Raw genomic sequence first — 13,773 nt, 5'->3', positions numbered from 1 at the left:
AATAAAAAAAAAGAGGCAGTGTCTTAATTCAAATAAAAGTACGTCCTTAAAGTCGTCGTACAAACGCTCGAGTTTGCACGACCTTCCTTAAAGCCTCTGGAGAGGACGTGTGCATAGAAGGTGTAAAAAAACAAACTAAATAAAGTCGCTGTTACTGCATAAACACAAACATCAGTCCAAACAGAACGAGCCTGGAGGAAGCGCTCTGCCTCTGCTGCTGGAGAACATTTATTTATTTTTTTTTAGTGTTTTTCTCTCGTCTCTGATCTCTTTCACAGAAAGAAGTTTCGATACTGCGACACGTAAAATTACAGCATTTCTACGGTATGATAACAAAACAAATGAAACATTTAATAAAATAAAGACATTCAAGTACAGTAAGATTTTTTGCATGAAAATACAAAACTACACAAAAAAGCATTAAAATCAAATCTCAACAGTTGTCTTGAGGGGGGAAGGAAAAAAAAAAAAAAAAAGCTGAAGTGCTAGGTCGTTTTTCTCGAACTTCTCCGTACGAGCTCGCTGATTCGCTCAGTGATGGAAGCATTGTTGAATCTCGGGGGCCTTTTTCTCTTCTTCGGCCGCCGTGTGAATAAAGTTGCGTCTCGTTTGATTTCCGAGCATCCGTCCGCGATGGGTCTGTACACGACTGCGGGATCGTCTTTTTTTTTTTTTTTTTTAAAGCAGGCGAGCCTCGGCGTCTTTCCCGTCCGTCTCTTGGCGCTTTTCACTCACAAAACAAACACACCCACAAACCCTGAGTCAGCTGCTCCTGTGGCTCCGCCCCCCTGCTCTTGTCTTTTTGTCAAAAAAAAAAAAAAAAAAAAGCGAGGCATCCTTTCCTTCTCTTAATATCTCCTTTCAGCTTATGCATGTCTTTTTAAAAGTCCCTGTGCACGCTCTGACTGAGTGAATCTGGATTTCCCTCCACTGCACGCCGTAAAGTGTCTCGTGTCCGCCGCTGCAGGAGCACAAACTGACGGCTCAGTTGTGCTGCAGCGTGTTGGACTCTATAGGAGGAGCCGAGTCGTACAGAGTGTCCGTGTCGTGAGTCGGCTCTCCCGCTAACGTGCAGGGATTCGACAGCGTCCCTGCACCACAGTCACAGAAGAATCTGCAGAGAGAGAGAGAGAGAGGACGAGTTAATGTCAGGTTTGACTCCCATGAAGCACGCGTGGCGTTTCAAAACACGCAGACAGCACTTCCTTCTTTCAAAGTACGAAGGACAGTTTGAAGAAAATCCTTCGACCTCGATTTTTATGAATTCAAGTTTCCCCTTTTTTTCACCCAGATTAGTGATGGAGCTGTAGCGCCCCCTAGAGCTGGTGTAGCGTCATGCTCGAGACGAAACCTGCAGAGTGTGTGTGTGTGTGTGTGTGTGTGTGTGTGTGTGTGTGTGTGTGTGTGTGTGTGTGTGTGTGTGTGTGTGTGTGTGTGTGTGTGGGACTGAAGGCGGTGCTGAGCAACAAAAACTTCTGACATCTCGACTTTTTTTGGAAATTCAGGATCTGATCATTTCCCAAATCGCCTCACAGCACCACGTCCTCGACTTTAAAAAAACCATGCGCCGCCAACACGCCGAGGCTGCGTTCCTCGTGCGCAACAGGGAGAGCACCGACGGACAGTCAGAGCGCAGAGACGAAGATTTTTCAAACATGCAGACTGTCATCGTTCGGAAACGTCAATGTGGAATGTTTTATTCTGAAAATCAACCGAATGTTTTAATGACTTCCTGTCCTGCTTGAATTGACGCAGCGTGCTCCGACATCAGGAAGTATTAAAAGCCTTGCAAAGGACCGCCGGAGCCGAGACGCACACACACACACACACAAGCCGCTGCCATAACGGGGCGGGGCAGAGACAGACCGCACACGCATGGCGTGGGATTCAGGGCACTGACCTATCGTGTCTGATGAACTCCACGTCGTGTCCTTGGTGACACTTCTTGATGCAGTTCACACAGATGGCGTTGCGGTCTGTCGTGTTACAGGTGTGACACCTGCGGGGGGGGACACAAAGTGTGCGTGCGTGTGTTAAAGACCGCAGGCTGAGGAAGAAGCGGTCTCCTTCGTGGCGAGCGTAAACATCAGATTACCTGTAAAAATCGTGCATTGGGTAGCTGGTGTAACTTGAAATCTTGTACAGGCACTGACCTCTGCTCACAGCCTTCTCAATGGCATCCTGATTGTTCATTATTTTATTATCTGCAAGAGAAGAGAGGACGGCGTCCGTTAGCGTTAGCGCACACACGGGAGCGTCGGCGTGGATCTCGAGACCGTGAGATCACCTTTCATTGTGACGTTGACGCCGGACGCGAGAAACAATCCCCCGAAGCGATTGTTGAAGATCTGATTGCCCTCGAGAGTCGCCGTGGCGTGATTGGTGATCTCAATACCTAACAAGAAAAAAAAAAAAAAACACGATTGGTTTAACAGAATCGTTACGCTCACACGGGCCTGTTTGACGGCGACGGATCGGCGCTACGTACCTGCAGCGAAGCCGTCGAATATCCTGTTTTTCCTCAGGACGGGGTGACTGTTGGTGCTGATGAGGACGCCAGCTTGGGCGTTTCTGAAGATGTCGTTTTCCTCCAACAAACCTGACGACAGGAAACACCGTCATCACACACATGCACGTGTGCATCTGTTTGATCTATTTCTACGTGCAGAGCTGTTCTAACTGTGATGAGCGCTGATGAGTCACCTCTCCCTCCGTTGAATATGCAGATGCCGCCGTCCCGCCCGTCGTGGATCTTGTTCCTCCGCAGAGTGGGGTTACTGTCCGTCTTTATCCACACGCCCGCCATGGCGTTGTCGAAGATCTCGTTGTCCTCGATGAAGCCTAAGCCTGGACGACGAAAAGGTCGTTTATTTCATCGCAAGACGACGTCGCGATGTTCGTCATAGATGCGCGCTTTGAACACGCCGCCCACGTTAAATAAAGCGGGGGCGTTTCCAGTCAGCTCACCTGAGTTGTAAACCAGAATGCCTCCGTTCTGACCTCCCCAGATCTTATTCCGTCGGATCTTGGGATTGCTGCCGGTCCTGTTCGGAGAGACGAAACACTTTTTACTAAAATGCATCAAACACATTTATTTGTCCCCTGATTAAAAATGTCTCCGAGGATCAACAGACCTGATCTGAACTCCAGAGTACATGTGATTGTAGATGTCGTTGTCTTCCAGGACGCCATGGCCGTTGTCGTAGAAATACACCCCGACCTGTTCAAAAAAAAAAAAAAAAAAAGAAAAAATTGAGCAAGGCATCGATCCGGATCAGGTGGAAGATTTAACCCCCCTCAGCGGATCAATGAAGTACCTGCTTCCCGCTGTGTATCCGGTTCCTCCGCAGCACGGGCGTGCTCCCCGTCGTCACCCACACCCCCGCTAGCGTGTTGCTGTACACCTCGTTCTCCTCGATGACGCCCTGCCCCTTTTCATGCTGCGTGTCAAACAGAGCCGCCGTGTTAGACGAATCAAACGACATAAAAACAAACAAAAACAAAAAAAAAGGGTCAGAGCGTAAAAACACTGACCACGTAAATGCCTCCGTGCTGGCCGTCGTGGATCTTGTTGTGTCTGACGATGGGGCAGCTGTTCGTCCTGATCTGGATTCCTGCCAGAGCGTTCCCGTAGATGTCGTTTCCTTCGATGAGGCCTCGCCCGTCGCCGAAAATGTAAACGCCACCTTGGTTGCCATTAAAAATTGCGTTGCCCCTGCAAGTGGACAAAAAAAACAATTTTCACCAAAGAGCTCGACTGGGAGGAAGAGGCGGCACGTTTAGGTTTGGCGTGCACCTGACACTGACCTTATTGTGGGGTCACTGTTGGACGTGATCCAAACTCCGGCGAAGTTGTTTGCATAGATCTTGTTTTCGATGAACTGGCCTCGGCCCTTTTCGTGCACGTAGATTCCCCCCGTCTGCCCGTGATGGATCTCGCACCGCACCACGGTGGGATTGGCGTACGCCTTCACCTCAAAGCCGGCGATGCGATTCCGATGGATGTTACAGCTTTCAAAGTAACCCTGGAAAACAGACGGAAAACAAACGGCACGGCGCCCTGTCACAGCAGCTGCAGGTCAACAGTTTCACGTCACTGAGCGGCGTTGAGGCGGAGCTTACCATGCCGTGGTCGAACGTGAAAACGCCCACGTCTCTGCCGTGGTGGATGTGATTACGTCGGATGATCGGGTTGCCGTGGTTTTTCACCCAGATCCCGGCCAGAGCGTTGTTCGAGATCTCATTGTCTTCGTATATTCCCTGAAGACGGAGAAGATTAAAGACATGAGACGCTGGAACGACTTCCACGTCACGCCACGTCACGTCACGCCACTCTGGAGTTTATTTACCTGTGCGTGATCCGTGATGTAAAGACCGACATTTTCACAGTCGCTAATGTTACAGTGCTTGATCGTGGGACACGCCCCCTGGCCGCTGACGCACACCGCCGAGCCCACTAAAGCAGGAACAGGAAGTTAATGAGTGCAAAATGCGTAAAAGACACAGAGTGTGTTTCCTCGTCTGACTTCCTGTGGCGCCCGGTTCGATGAGAGTGGCGTGTACCTGTGCACGTGCTGCGTATGATGCAGTGGTCGATGATGGGGCTGCAGTTGACCGTGATCTCCAAGCAGTGGTGTGCGTTGTGGTGCTGAGCTGATTTATCGTCCGGGTTGAACTGCGGCAGAGACGAGGACACGTGCACGTTACTGTCAGGAGCTCATCTCTCGTCATGTGACTGCAGGAGGTGGCGGCGGTCTTACCCTGATGGTCATGTATCCCACGTAAGCGTCCTCGGAGCCCTCCATGAACACGAACGTCGAGTCTCGCGTGTTTTCGATGATGACCTTCTCTGCTACTTTCCCGGGAGCTACGGAATGATCCGAAGAGTTCAACAACACGGCGAGGAGACGAAACGTGAAACAACCACGACGATGAAAAAGGGAAAAAGCAACGTACCGGCTCCGATCATGGTGATGGGCGACTCGATGTAGATCCACTCGTCCGTGTAAATACCAGAGTGGACGAAGATGAGGCCGTCGAAGTGAGGCTCCTGACCGCCTCCGAGGGCGTCCTCGATGGTGTCGTAGTACTGAAGGGAAAGGTCAGAGGTCACAGGTTAGAGGCCGAGGCATCGGAGGGGAGCCGACGTTAGAAAGACAAAGAGCTCACTCACAAACATGTTGTCTCTCCCTTTGTATCTGGCTGGATTACTGTAGAAGTGTTCTGCGAAGCCCGGCTTCACGTGCGCTCCTTTGTACTGAAAACAAACAATCACATGAATAAATCACATGTATGACCACCGTGTGCTTCAAGACACGCAAAGTCCCCGCCTGATTTGTGTCTTTGCAAACGATCCGCAAGGATCTTTGGTTCTTTTGCACGACCCGTGGTGTTGACCTTTGAACCACGTCACCGCAGGTTTCTTACCAGCTGCTGAAAGCTCTCCTTCCACGGGTTCGGCTGCTCGTACTCTTCGGGGTTGATCTGGTAAAACTTGCCCGCCTCTGGGTGCATCATGGGTCGCGTGTATTCAAACACTTCCATGTACAGCCTCTTCCTGAAAAGACGGAGACGCCACAACAACGAGTCATAATGAGAACACCTGGAGAGGCTTTCGTCCAATCACGTCGCGAAGACGCCCTGTCCGTGTTTTGTAAATTAAAATTCTTTGATTTGAACTTTTGGTTTAAAAAAAGAAAAGAAAGAAGACGGTGTGTAAAGAGTTGATTGATTCAGAGCTGTCAAAGAGGCTCACCAGAGGATGGGGTCGTTGGCCAGCTCACTGAAGCGTTTGCACACGCACGCCGCGCGGCACAGATCCTGCTCCAGCAGGTACGAGAAGATCTTCAGCACCACCTCGTCTGGAAGCTTCTCCTGCAGGTACTGCTCTGCCGGAGCTGCTGGGGGAGGGGACGAAGGGGGCGGAGTCACGTTAATGCTTGACATTCTTAAAGGAGGAGCAGACTCATGAAAACACGGGTCAAACGCCATCTTCGGCCCCGTGCCGACGCTGCTCTGTTACTTTTGACTGCATGTTTCATATTTTACAACGTTGAGTTCCCCGATCAGACACGGAGCGAAGAGGAGGCGGCTACAGGACACGATTCAGGTCGACATGTTCTAACAGGTTGACCAGTATTCTTAACCACTGATTAAAAAAAACAAACATAAAAACTGCTTTTCCAAGGTCATCATCCCACAATGAGCCTCTTTCTCTCAGACCGGCAGTGAGACCGGAGCGCTCACTCGGAAAACGAAAGTGAAACCTACAAAATGTACACTTTGCTTGGAAACAGACAGCAAGGTGGCGAGCCGACATCTCGTCTCATTATGAGTCACTGACCTGAAATGACCCCTCACAGACCTCTGTGGTGTGTGTTCCTCCTTACCTGGTAAGTCTTGACATTTTCCTGAAACTCTGGGGCGCTTAGGTCGGTGCCCAAAGTTTTCTGTGGTGGAAGTGGACGCACCCTGTGGAGTTAAAAAGAAAAGAGAGAGAATGGCGTTATTCTTTGTGTTTCCACAGATTCAAACACGTCTGTCTTCAGACAGGTGAGCCTCCAGCTGCACGCACCTCCATGTTTGTCTTCGTCGGGCACACTGTTCTCTTGGGTAGAGACTTTCTTCGAAGTTGGTAGGGACTATTCTGAGCTCCTGGACCGGATTCTTCTGCGACCATATCTGCAGCAACGTCCTCATCTGCAAATAGAAGAAGAGGGAAAAAAAAAACAATGACGCCTTTCCTTCACGGATCCTTGATGCGTTTTAAATATTTTGGTCTCCGCTCTTTTGTTGATGTTCTGTTATTCTCATTATAGGGTCATCAAGCGGACGTCTCCATTGTTTTTCTTTTACGTCACGTCTTACTACAGTAAGTCCTTCTGAAATGATCTCGATATTTTCCAGAGTGTGTGTGTGTGAAAACAGCGTCCGTAGGGTTTTCCTCACGAGAGGACGCAAAAACAAAACGACCGAAAGCAGCGACCTCGATCCAAAGCAGACACCGACTCATGCAGCCATTCAACACGCACTCACCGGCAGCTGATCGCCACCCCAGACGGGGAGATGCAAACTCCCTGCTGGTTGCTCTGGTGGCTCTCCCAGTAACCAACACAAACACACCGTCTGAGAGACACACCTGACCACCTCAGGCAAACGCTCGACATACTGTGTGCTTTCTCCGAGTGCCGTTTGACCGAAACAAACACCTGACAGCACATATTCACTGCACACACCTCAGTCGACTCATTTCATGTCAACACGATATGACGACAGGGCTCTTCTGCGGACATCTAGGTGATGGCCGTGACTTTTAAGACAGAAAGAAGAAACCTGATATCATGACAATATCTGGTTTCATTTAGTTTGACACCTTTCAGAGCGACTCTCCGTTTCTCAGTGGATGAAAGTTACACGTTTATTTATGCGTTTGTGTTTTCCTTGAACTTCATTTCACGGCATCGACTCGTAACGACAGTGAACGCCTCGCGAGGGACAACAAGGCGGACAGTGATGAGTGGAGAGGTGTGGCGACCAGTTGCAGGACGCAACCTGCACAGGTCGCCGGACGATATGTGACAGTTAGAATCAGGGCTGGGCGATCAATCGATTCAGAACCTGGAAAAACGTTTTGCAAAAAAAATGCAAGTTATTTATTTTGTACAGTTTAAGGGAAGTTTTTTTTCTTATTTAAGAATAAGATCTTTGCGTTGTTTTCATTTCAAGCGATGCTTTGATTTCAGTTTGAAATATTCAATAAATAAACACAAAATAGTTCCTTAGATTTTCAATCTGTCATTAGAAACAAAATCCTAACTTTAATAGTTCACAGCACATTTACAGTAGAGACCATGTGAGTGAACTATAAGGGCAAATAATCGATCAGATATTTAATTAATCGTCATGTTGATTTGCGATAAACATGGAAGTCTCCCAGCTCGACCTGACTCTTCAGACAGCTGTGCAGATGATAAATTAAAAACGCGTGTTATATCATCGTTAATGCATTTCAGGTTTTTAAACCTACTTAACATGAATCACATTCACACATGCGTCATGCTGTTTTAGGGTGCTGCCATAGCAACAGCAGTTAAATGAGCATCCCAGCTGATGTTTACTATGAAAGATTACAGCCAGTGTTCTGTTTGTAACACCATCTGTCTTCACGAACAAAAACAGGCATAAACACTCCGTTTATATCTGTTACAAATACGTGACTACTAATAACAAACTAATAATAATCAGGCATTTAAACCGAGCACAGGCTGTGGCTTTATAACAGTGTAAAAAAAAACAAGAAAAAACTCCTAGCTCGCAGACGGCTAGCCTCGCATGCTAACAATGCATTCACGTGATGATGGAAAAATCGGACAAATTAGTTTTCCATTAAAATAATTTCACAGGTGAGTTCTCTGAAGTCATAAAAAGCAGAAAATCCAGATAATTTACACACATGGTAGAAAAATATTGTGGATAAAAGTTGATGCTGGATCAATTTTCTCTCTCCCTCTTTTTTTTAAATTCAGTGTTCTCACTATTTTCTGGAGATCATTTCTCAGGACAGTTTAGCAGATCTGACCGGAACTATATATTGTGCATTATTCAAAAGATGTGCAGCCTATAAAATGACAATGAATTAATCTTAGAATACATGCAATTACACCCCCAGACAAATCACACTTAATTTTCTTAATACAAGAATTTAAATGAAAAAATATTCCTCTGTTTAAAAATTAAAGAAGTAAACACTTGTCATGCTGCAATGAGAAACTTGGTTTACAAACGTTTAGCAACAGATTTAAGGATTATTATTATTATGCTGCCCATAAATCTCCTGTCACATTCCTGTGAGATCCCAGTCATCCCAGTGGAGACAGACTGGTGCACCTGTCTTTGACAATGATCAATGCTGGTGGTGTTTTGTTTGTATCTTTTTGACTCCTGAGGCGTTCAATGAAGACGATGACAGAGAAAAACATGAGGGAGTTTATATTCAAAAATCTAAATATTAATACTGATGACAACACATGGGGTTTATAAATAACTAAAAATCATGTATTTAATCAAAGTGGCCAATATAACACAAACAAATGTTACACTACTTTATATTCTTTATATCACTGTCACTGATTTATTTCACTGTTAATGTTATTTCACCCTTTTAGATGTTCTTGTTTTCTGTTTTAAGTTCATCTGATGTGACATTAAGTGAATATTTGCTTGTTTTCAGGACTGGAAACATGGTCCACTGATAATAATCCATGTTCTGTAAATTGGCTTTCTACCTCAGATTTAAAGTGTCATCTGTCAAACACTGCAGACATATTGTTAAAGAAATGCTTGTTTATTACTCTAACAAACCTGCTCTTTATCTCAAAACCACGACTTTAAACAACCTTATAGTCCAAACAGTGGAATGTCCGAGCTTCCGATGAGCACGTAAATGTAGCATAATAATAACAGCTAGCAGATGCTAGTTAGAGTTAGCCTGTTACGACAACAGGCAAACCCCACTTTGTGTACCCTTTACTCTGCGTTTGTCTACCGTGAAACAAGTCACTGTTGTATCTGGCTTATATTTCTCCCCCATGCGTGAACTGTACGTTTGCAAAAAAGAAACTATAAATTAAACTGCTGAATTAAAAGAAAAGACGACTCGGAGCAAAAACCCAAGCAACACAAAGCGCGGCCTAAATGCTAGCTGCTAACACAACGCCTCGGTGTTTCCTGACAGCGCAGTGCCGCATCGAAACCGGAGTGTTTTCTCGCAACGTCGCCCTAATGTAATCACTCTATTGATCTAAAACAATGCGGAAATCAGCCAAATCAAACAACATAGGAAACCCCCCTTGCTCACGTCGTCCAATTAGCCGTCCAGGAGAGCTAACGTTACCTCTTTCCTGGTGGTTCCTCTCCGGCTGCACCGGGCGCGGCCTCGACACTCGCCTGGGTCTTCTGCTAACGTTGCTTGCTCTGACGGAGTTCATTTGCGGGTGTTGTTAATCCTGAAGAAACGTCGAAGCCTTCGCAGAGGAAGAGGCGTCTCCGGGTTGCATTCTCTTTATGTGTTTTTCTGCAGCATTGCACGGTGTGCCATCGTTTAGACCGTCGCTCCTGAATACGAACCGTCTCGCCGCCGTGTGTTAGTCCCGCCCCCCCCTGCCTGCCTGCAGCCTGCCTGCTCCGGTGTTACGTCTGAACCCGTTCAACTGAAGCAGGAGGAGCCATCACAGACCGGCTCGGTCAGGCTCAGTGCAGGGGGGGACCTCTCGTGGTCACGTCGTTTACTTTTCCAGCATCCACAGCGGAGATTATTAGTCTGCTGGGGCCCCAAATCATACCAGTGTTTATCTTTATTTCACCTTTATAGTTTGAACACCTTAATAACAACCACTAGAATCTGCATTTTAATCTGCATCTCTTTATGTATGCATCGCAAACACCACTGTAGATGCATAAACAGACTTTGAGAAGGTCAGCACTTTCTTTCTGTGTCCCTTAACTGTAGAGGTCTCTTTTAAATAGCAACATATATTTTTTTGGTCATGTACATTTCCTTATTTAAGTACGAGTCTATTTCTAATTGCACTGGTTTAATTTGTGATTCATGAAGGGGGCCTCCTCAATCTTGTTTTGGGTTTATTATATAAAAAGGGTGGGGGGGGGGGGTTGTAACTCATTTGTCTGTCCAATGTAATTGTTATGTCCACGTTAAATAAACTTTAAATTAAAAATCTATCTATCTATCTATCTATCTATCTATCTATCTATCTATCTATCTATCTATCTATCTATCTATCTATCTATCCATCCATCCATCCATCCATCCATCCATCCATCCATCCATCCATCCATCCATCCATCCATCCATCCATCCATCCCTTTTACCCTGTTTCCCTCTTTCTTATTTCCTCTCCTATATAAAGATAAACCCTCTTTATTTTACTTCAGTGACTTTCACTGACACACTTTTGGTCTTTGTCTTTGTTGTTCTACAGTTTTTGATTTAAGTTTATTCGCACTAATTACATTTGCACTACCTTTCTTTTTCACTAGAGCTGTTTGTTTTAAATGTTGTGCTTCTGAAAGAGGAACGACAATAAAGATAATTCTGATTCTGAGTTCTTCTGATTTAATAATGCATGCTAGCTTAGCAGGGCAATGTGCACATTTAGTGTCACTGCTGTGGTGTAAAGTTTGTCAGCCCTGACCTGGGGCCTCAGTTGTTATCTGTTGGCAATCAGCACCTCTGAGCCTCCATTTAATTTTTAAAAGCCCAACATTACAGAGCCACTTGTGCACTCAGGAGAATTGTCATGTTGCACAATATCATATCTTGTTTGTACAGTTTATTTTCTTGTGGTTCTTTCTTTGTTCCTCTCTCTCTCTCTCTCTCTCTCTCTCTCTCTCTCTCTCTCTCTCTCTCTTTCTTTCTTTCTTTCTTCAGTGGCTTTCATTGATAAATATCGGTGCTCACATATTATTGTTATACTTGTATTTTAATAAGTCCTCATAAAGTGTTGTGTTTTGATGCGATCGAACGATGCACATTTCTGCTCTTTTTTTTCCCACCAAAGGCAGAACACGGGATAAAAATAAATACATTCAAATTAAATTCAATCTTTGTTTTTTGTCTGATCTGTTACAACCAAATGTAGAAGCATTTTTTGGTTCGTATTGACTGTGACGTGTTTTTTGACAAACTGGGTGAAGGTCTTATTTTGTGTTTATCAGTATTTCCTTTCTTTTAAGTCTAATTCGTTAACTTAATGAAGATGCAATTAAGCGTCTTCATTATCTTGCGCAGTACCCCCTGTTGTCCACTAGATGTCTCCTCATCTCCACCTCTGATCAAACCTGCTGCATCGTGTTACTCTTCACCTCTGAATGTGTCTTTATTGGGAAATCTTTGCTCAGGTTTTCTTTAATCTGATGCCAAACAATTAAAACCTTCGCCCACATGCAGTCACTGAAAGTCATGACCTCTCACCTTTTGCTCCAGACTGCTGCCATGACAACCGTGTAGTTTGTCATACTACTTGTGTCTGATAACTTAATCGATGACTAATAATGATCTCAGGAAACTGAAACCAGTCTTTTTTTACACCGCTCGGCGTTGAGATGATGTCATTATTTGGTTGTGGTATATCAATATGTGCCTGCATGTGTTGACAACATGCTAATTAATTAGCATAATGTCTTGGCTGGCCTTAATGAATACGGCTCCACATTAATTATGTGTCACAGCGAGCTCAACCCTCCCGGTTACTGCCTTTAGATGGCAGCCTCGGCACGACAGAGGAGCTCTCAGTTTCCAGACACATTTGTACTGTTTATATTTCCTGTTTATGCATCTGTTTGCTTTCCTAATGTTTTTGTTTTATGTCCCCAATCAGCCCAACGCCTATCAGCAGGACCATCTGTGATCATCTGCTGTGTGGTCATTGACCCATCTGTGAGCTGCTCTGTCAGTCTGATGCTCTGACGAGGTTAATGCTGATTGACCTCATGAAAGGAGTCAACTGGGAGTCTCGTGTCGGCCGTTGTATTCTACCAAAAAACCCTGTTGGCTTGTGTCCTGAATTAAAGCTGCCGTCAGGACTCTTCAGCTGATTGTGAAACAGCCTGAAATTAATATTGAGGACTATTTATGGCCAACAAAGGCAAACAAGACCATCAGTTTCAACAGTGGTTATTATGACAGGACAGGTGTCAAACAGCTGACGCAGACTTTCACACCAGCACAAAACTCCTCAAATGTTTTTGGGGTGAGCTGCAGACGTGTGAATGCAGGAAAACTCCTGGCAAGGAAGAGTTAAACGTGCACATGCAGGAAACCGGTTTTTGATTTTGTGCACGTTAATGAAGCTGCTTCGTGCTCTTTTCTTCCCGCTACTTTTTTGTTCGACACTGAATTCGTCCAATTATACGAAGCACAGCTCCTGCAGCCACATGTCCGATGTGTCCTTGAGTAAGAGACTCCCTACCCACCTTTTTCCAGACAGGTAAGATGTGTCACTTGTAGTGCTTTCACACTTGCACAAAACTTCTGAAAGACTCCTGATAGTTGCATTTTTGTCTTATAATATTGGCTAAGCAAACATGGGAAATGCTCTTTTCACAGGAGGCAGTATCAATGTCCATGCTCTGTGATCGGGACAAGCTCTGGGAATGAGTCTTCAGGCTGTTGGCGGGGGTCGTGCAGTGCATATTGGGATCTTTGCAACAAGTTTTGAGAGGGTTTGTGGCGCTCTCGCCGTACAAGAATAGACCAGATTTCAGGACTAGCTGTGCGTTCATCCAGTCAGGTGCATTCATTAAGGCTAAAGCAAGGCTAGTGGGTAGAGCGCTCCGGCACCATCTCGAGCGTCCTCACCTGAAGCAGTGGAGCTGTACGCTTGGTATGGTGGCAGTGTGGTCAAATAACAGTTTGTTTTGGTTTCAGGCTTTTGCTTAAAGGCAACATGGATCAAAAAAAGTTGTGCATTCTTTCTTTAAGGAAAAGCCGAGGTATTCAGCAAAACCATAAAGACTCAACCGGATTTAATGCAATGCGTCTGGAAACAGTAACTTTGTGATCCAGAAGCTTGAGACAGACAGAAACCCTCCTGTCACCTGTCAGCTCCTCCCAGGACTCAGAGGCCCCTGAGGAGCGCACACAACACACACTGACAAGTAAGCATCCGGGAGGTTTCAGTGTCCTTCATTGTAAAACACAGATTCTTGTCATCATAGTGGTTTCAATGTTTCCTTGTGGTTTCCTTTCTTGATTCA

The 13,773-nt window shown here is 45.7% G+C and overlaps 1 protein-coding gene across 3 annotated transcripts; it reads right to left on the bottom strand.

Annotated features, from left to right (window-relative positions):
• Positions 1-838: 838 nt before the first annotated feature.
• On the bottom strand, positions 839-10,378 carry fbxo11a (F-box protein 11a). 3 transcript variants are annotated; one of them, XM_079363449.1, is made up of 22 exons: positions 9,893-10,377; positions 6,575-6,699; positions 6,390-6,471; positions 5,756-5,900; positions 5,428-5,557; positions 5,174-5,257; positions 4,957-5,089; positions 4,761-4,867; positions 4,564-4,675; positions 4,350-4,456; positions 4,123-4,260; positions 3,808-4,025; positions 3,535-3,715; positions 3,318-3,440; positions 3,135-3,220; positions 2,968-3,044; positions 2,704-2,847; positions 2,489-2,599; positions 2,288-2,395; positions 2,096-2,204; positions 1,901-1,999; positions 839-1,114 (listed from the first exon to the last, which is right to left on the bottom strand). In XM_079363449.1, exons 1-22 carry the CDS (start codon positions 9,984-9,986, stop codon positions 985-987), a joined length of 2,643 nt encoding a protein of 880 aa, XP_079219575.1. In that variant the 5' UTR covers positions 9,987-10,377; the 3' UTR covers positions 839-984. The 3 variants fall into 3 exon arrangements, 2 of the variants coding, with proteins under 2 accessions (XP_079219575.1, XP_079219576.1); XM_079363450.1 differs by having other exon boundaries at positions 5,756-5,897; XR_013780774.1 differs by having other exon boundaries at positions 983-1,114; positions 2,154-2,204; positions 9,893-10,378.
• Between the last annotated feature and the right edge of the window lie 3,395 nt (positions 10,379-13,773).

Source organism: Symphodus melops (genome assembly GCF_947650265.1).
Source record: "Symphodus melops genome assembly, chromosome: 15".
Taxonomy (NCBI): Eukaryota; Metazoa; Chordata; class Actinopteri; order Labriformes; family Labridae; genus Symphodus; species Symphodus melops.
The sequence above is the reverse complement of the archived record's forward strand: the minus strand, read 5'-3'. Positions and strand labels throughout refer to the sequence as shown.

Excerpts from the sequence above, each read along its gene's own strand:
- fbxo11a (XM_079363449.1), bottom strand. The coding sequence starts at position 9,986 with ATGAACTCCGTCAGAGCAAGCAACGTTAGCAGAAGACCCAGGCGAGTG. Across the intron at positions 4,868-4,956 it reads CATCACCATGATCGGAGCCG|CTCCCGGGAAAGTAGCAGAG; the intron begins GTACGTTGCTTT and ends ATCATTCCGTAG. Across the intron at positions 4,457-4,563 it reads CATACGCAGCACGTGCACAG|TGGGCTCGGCGGTGTGCGTC; the intron begins GTACACGCCACT and ends TTCCTGCTTTAG.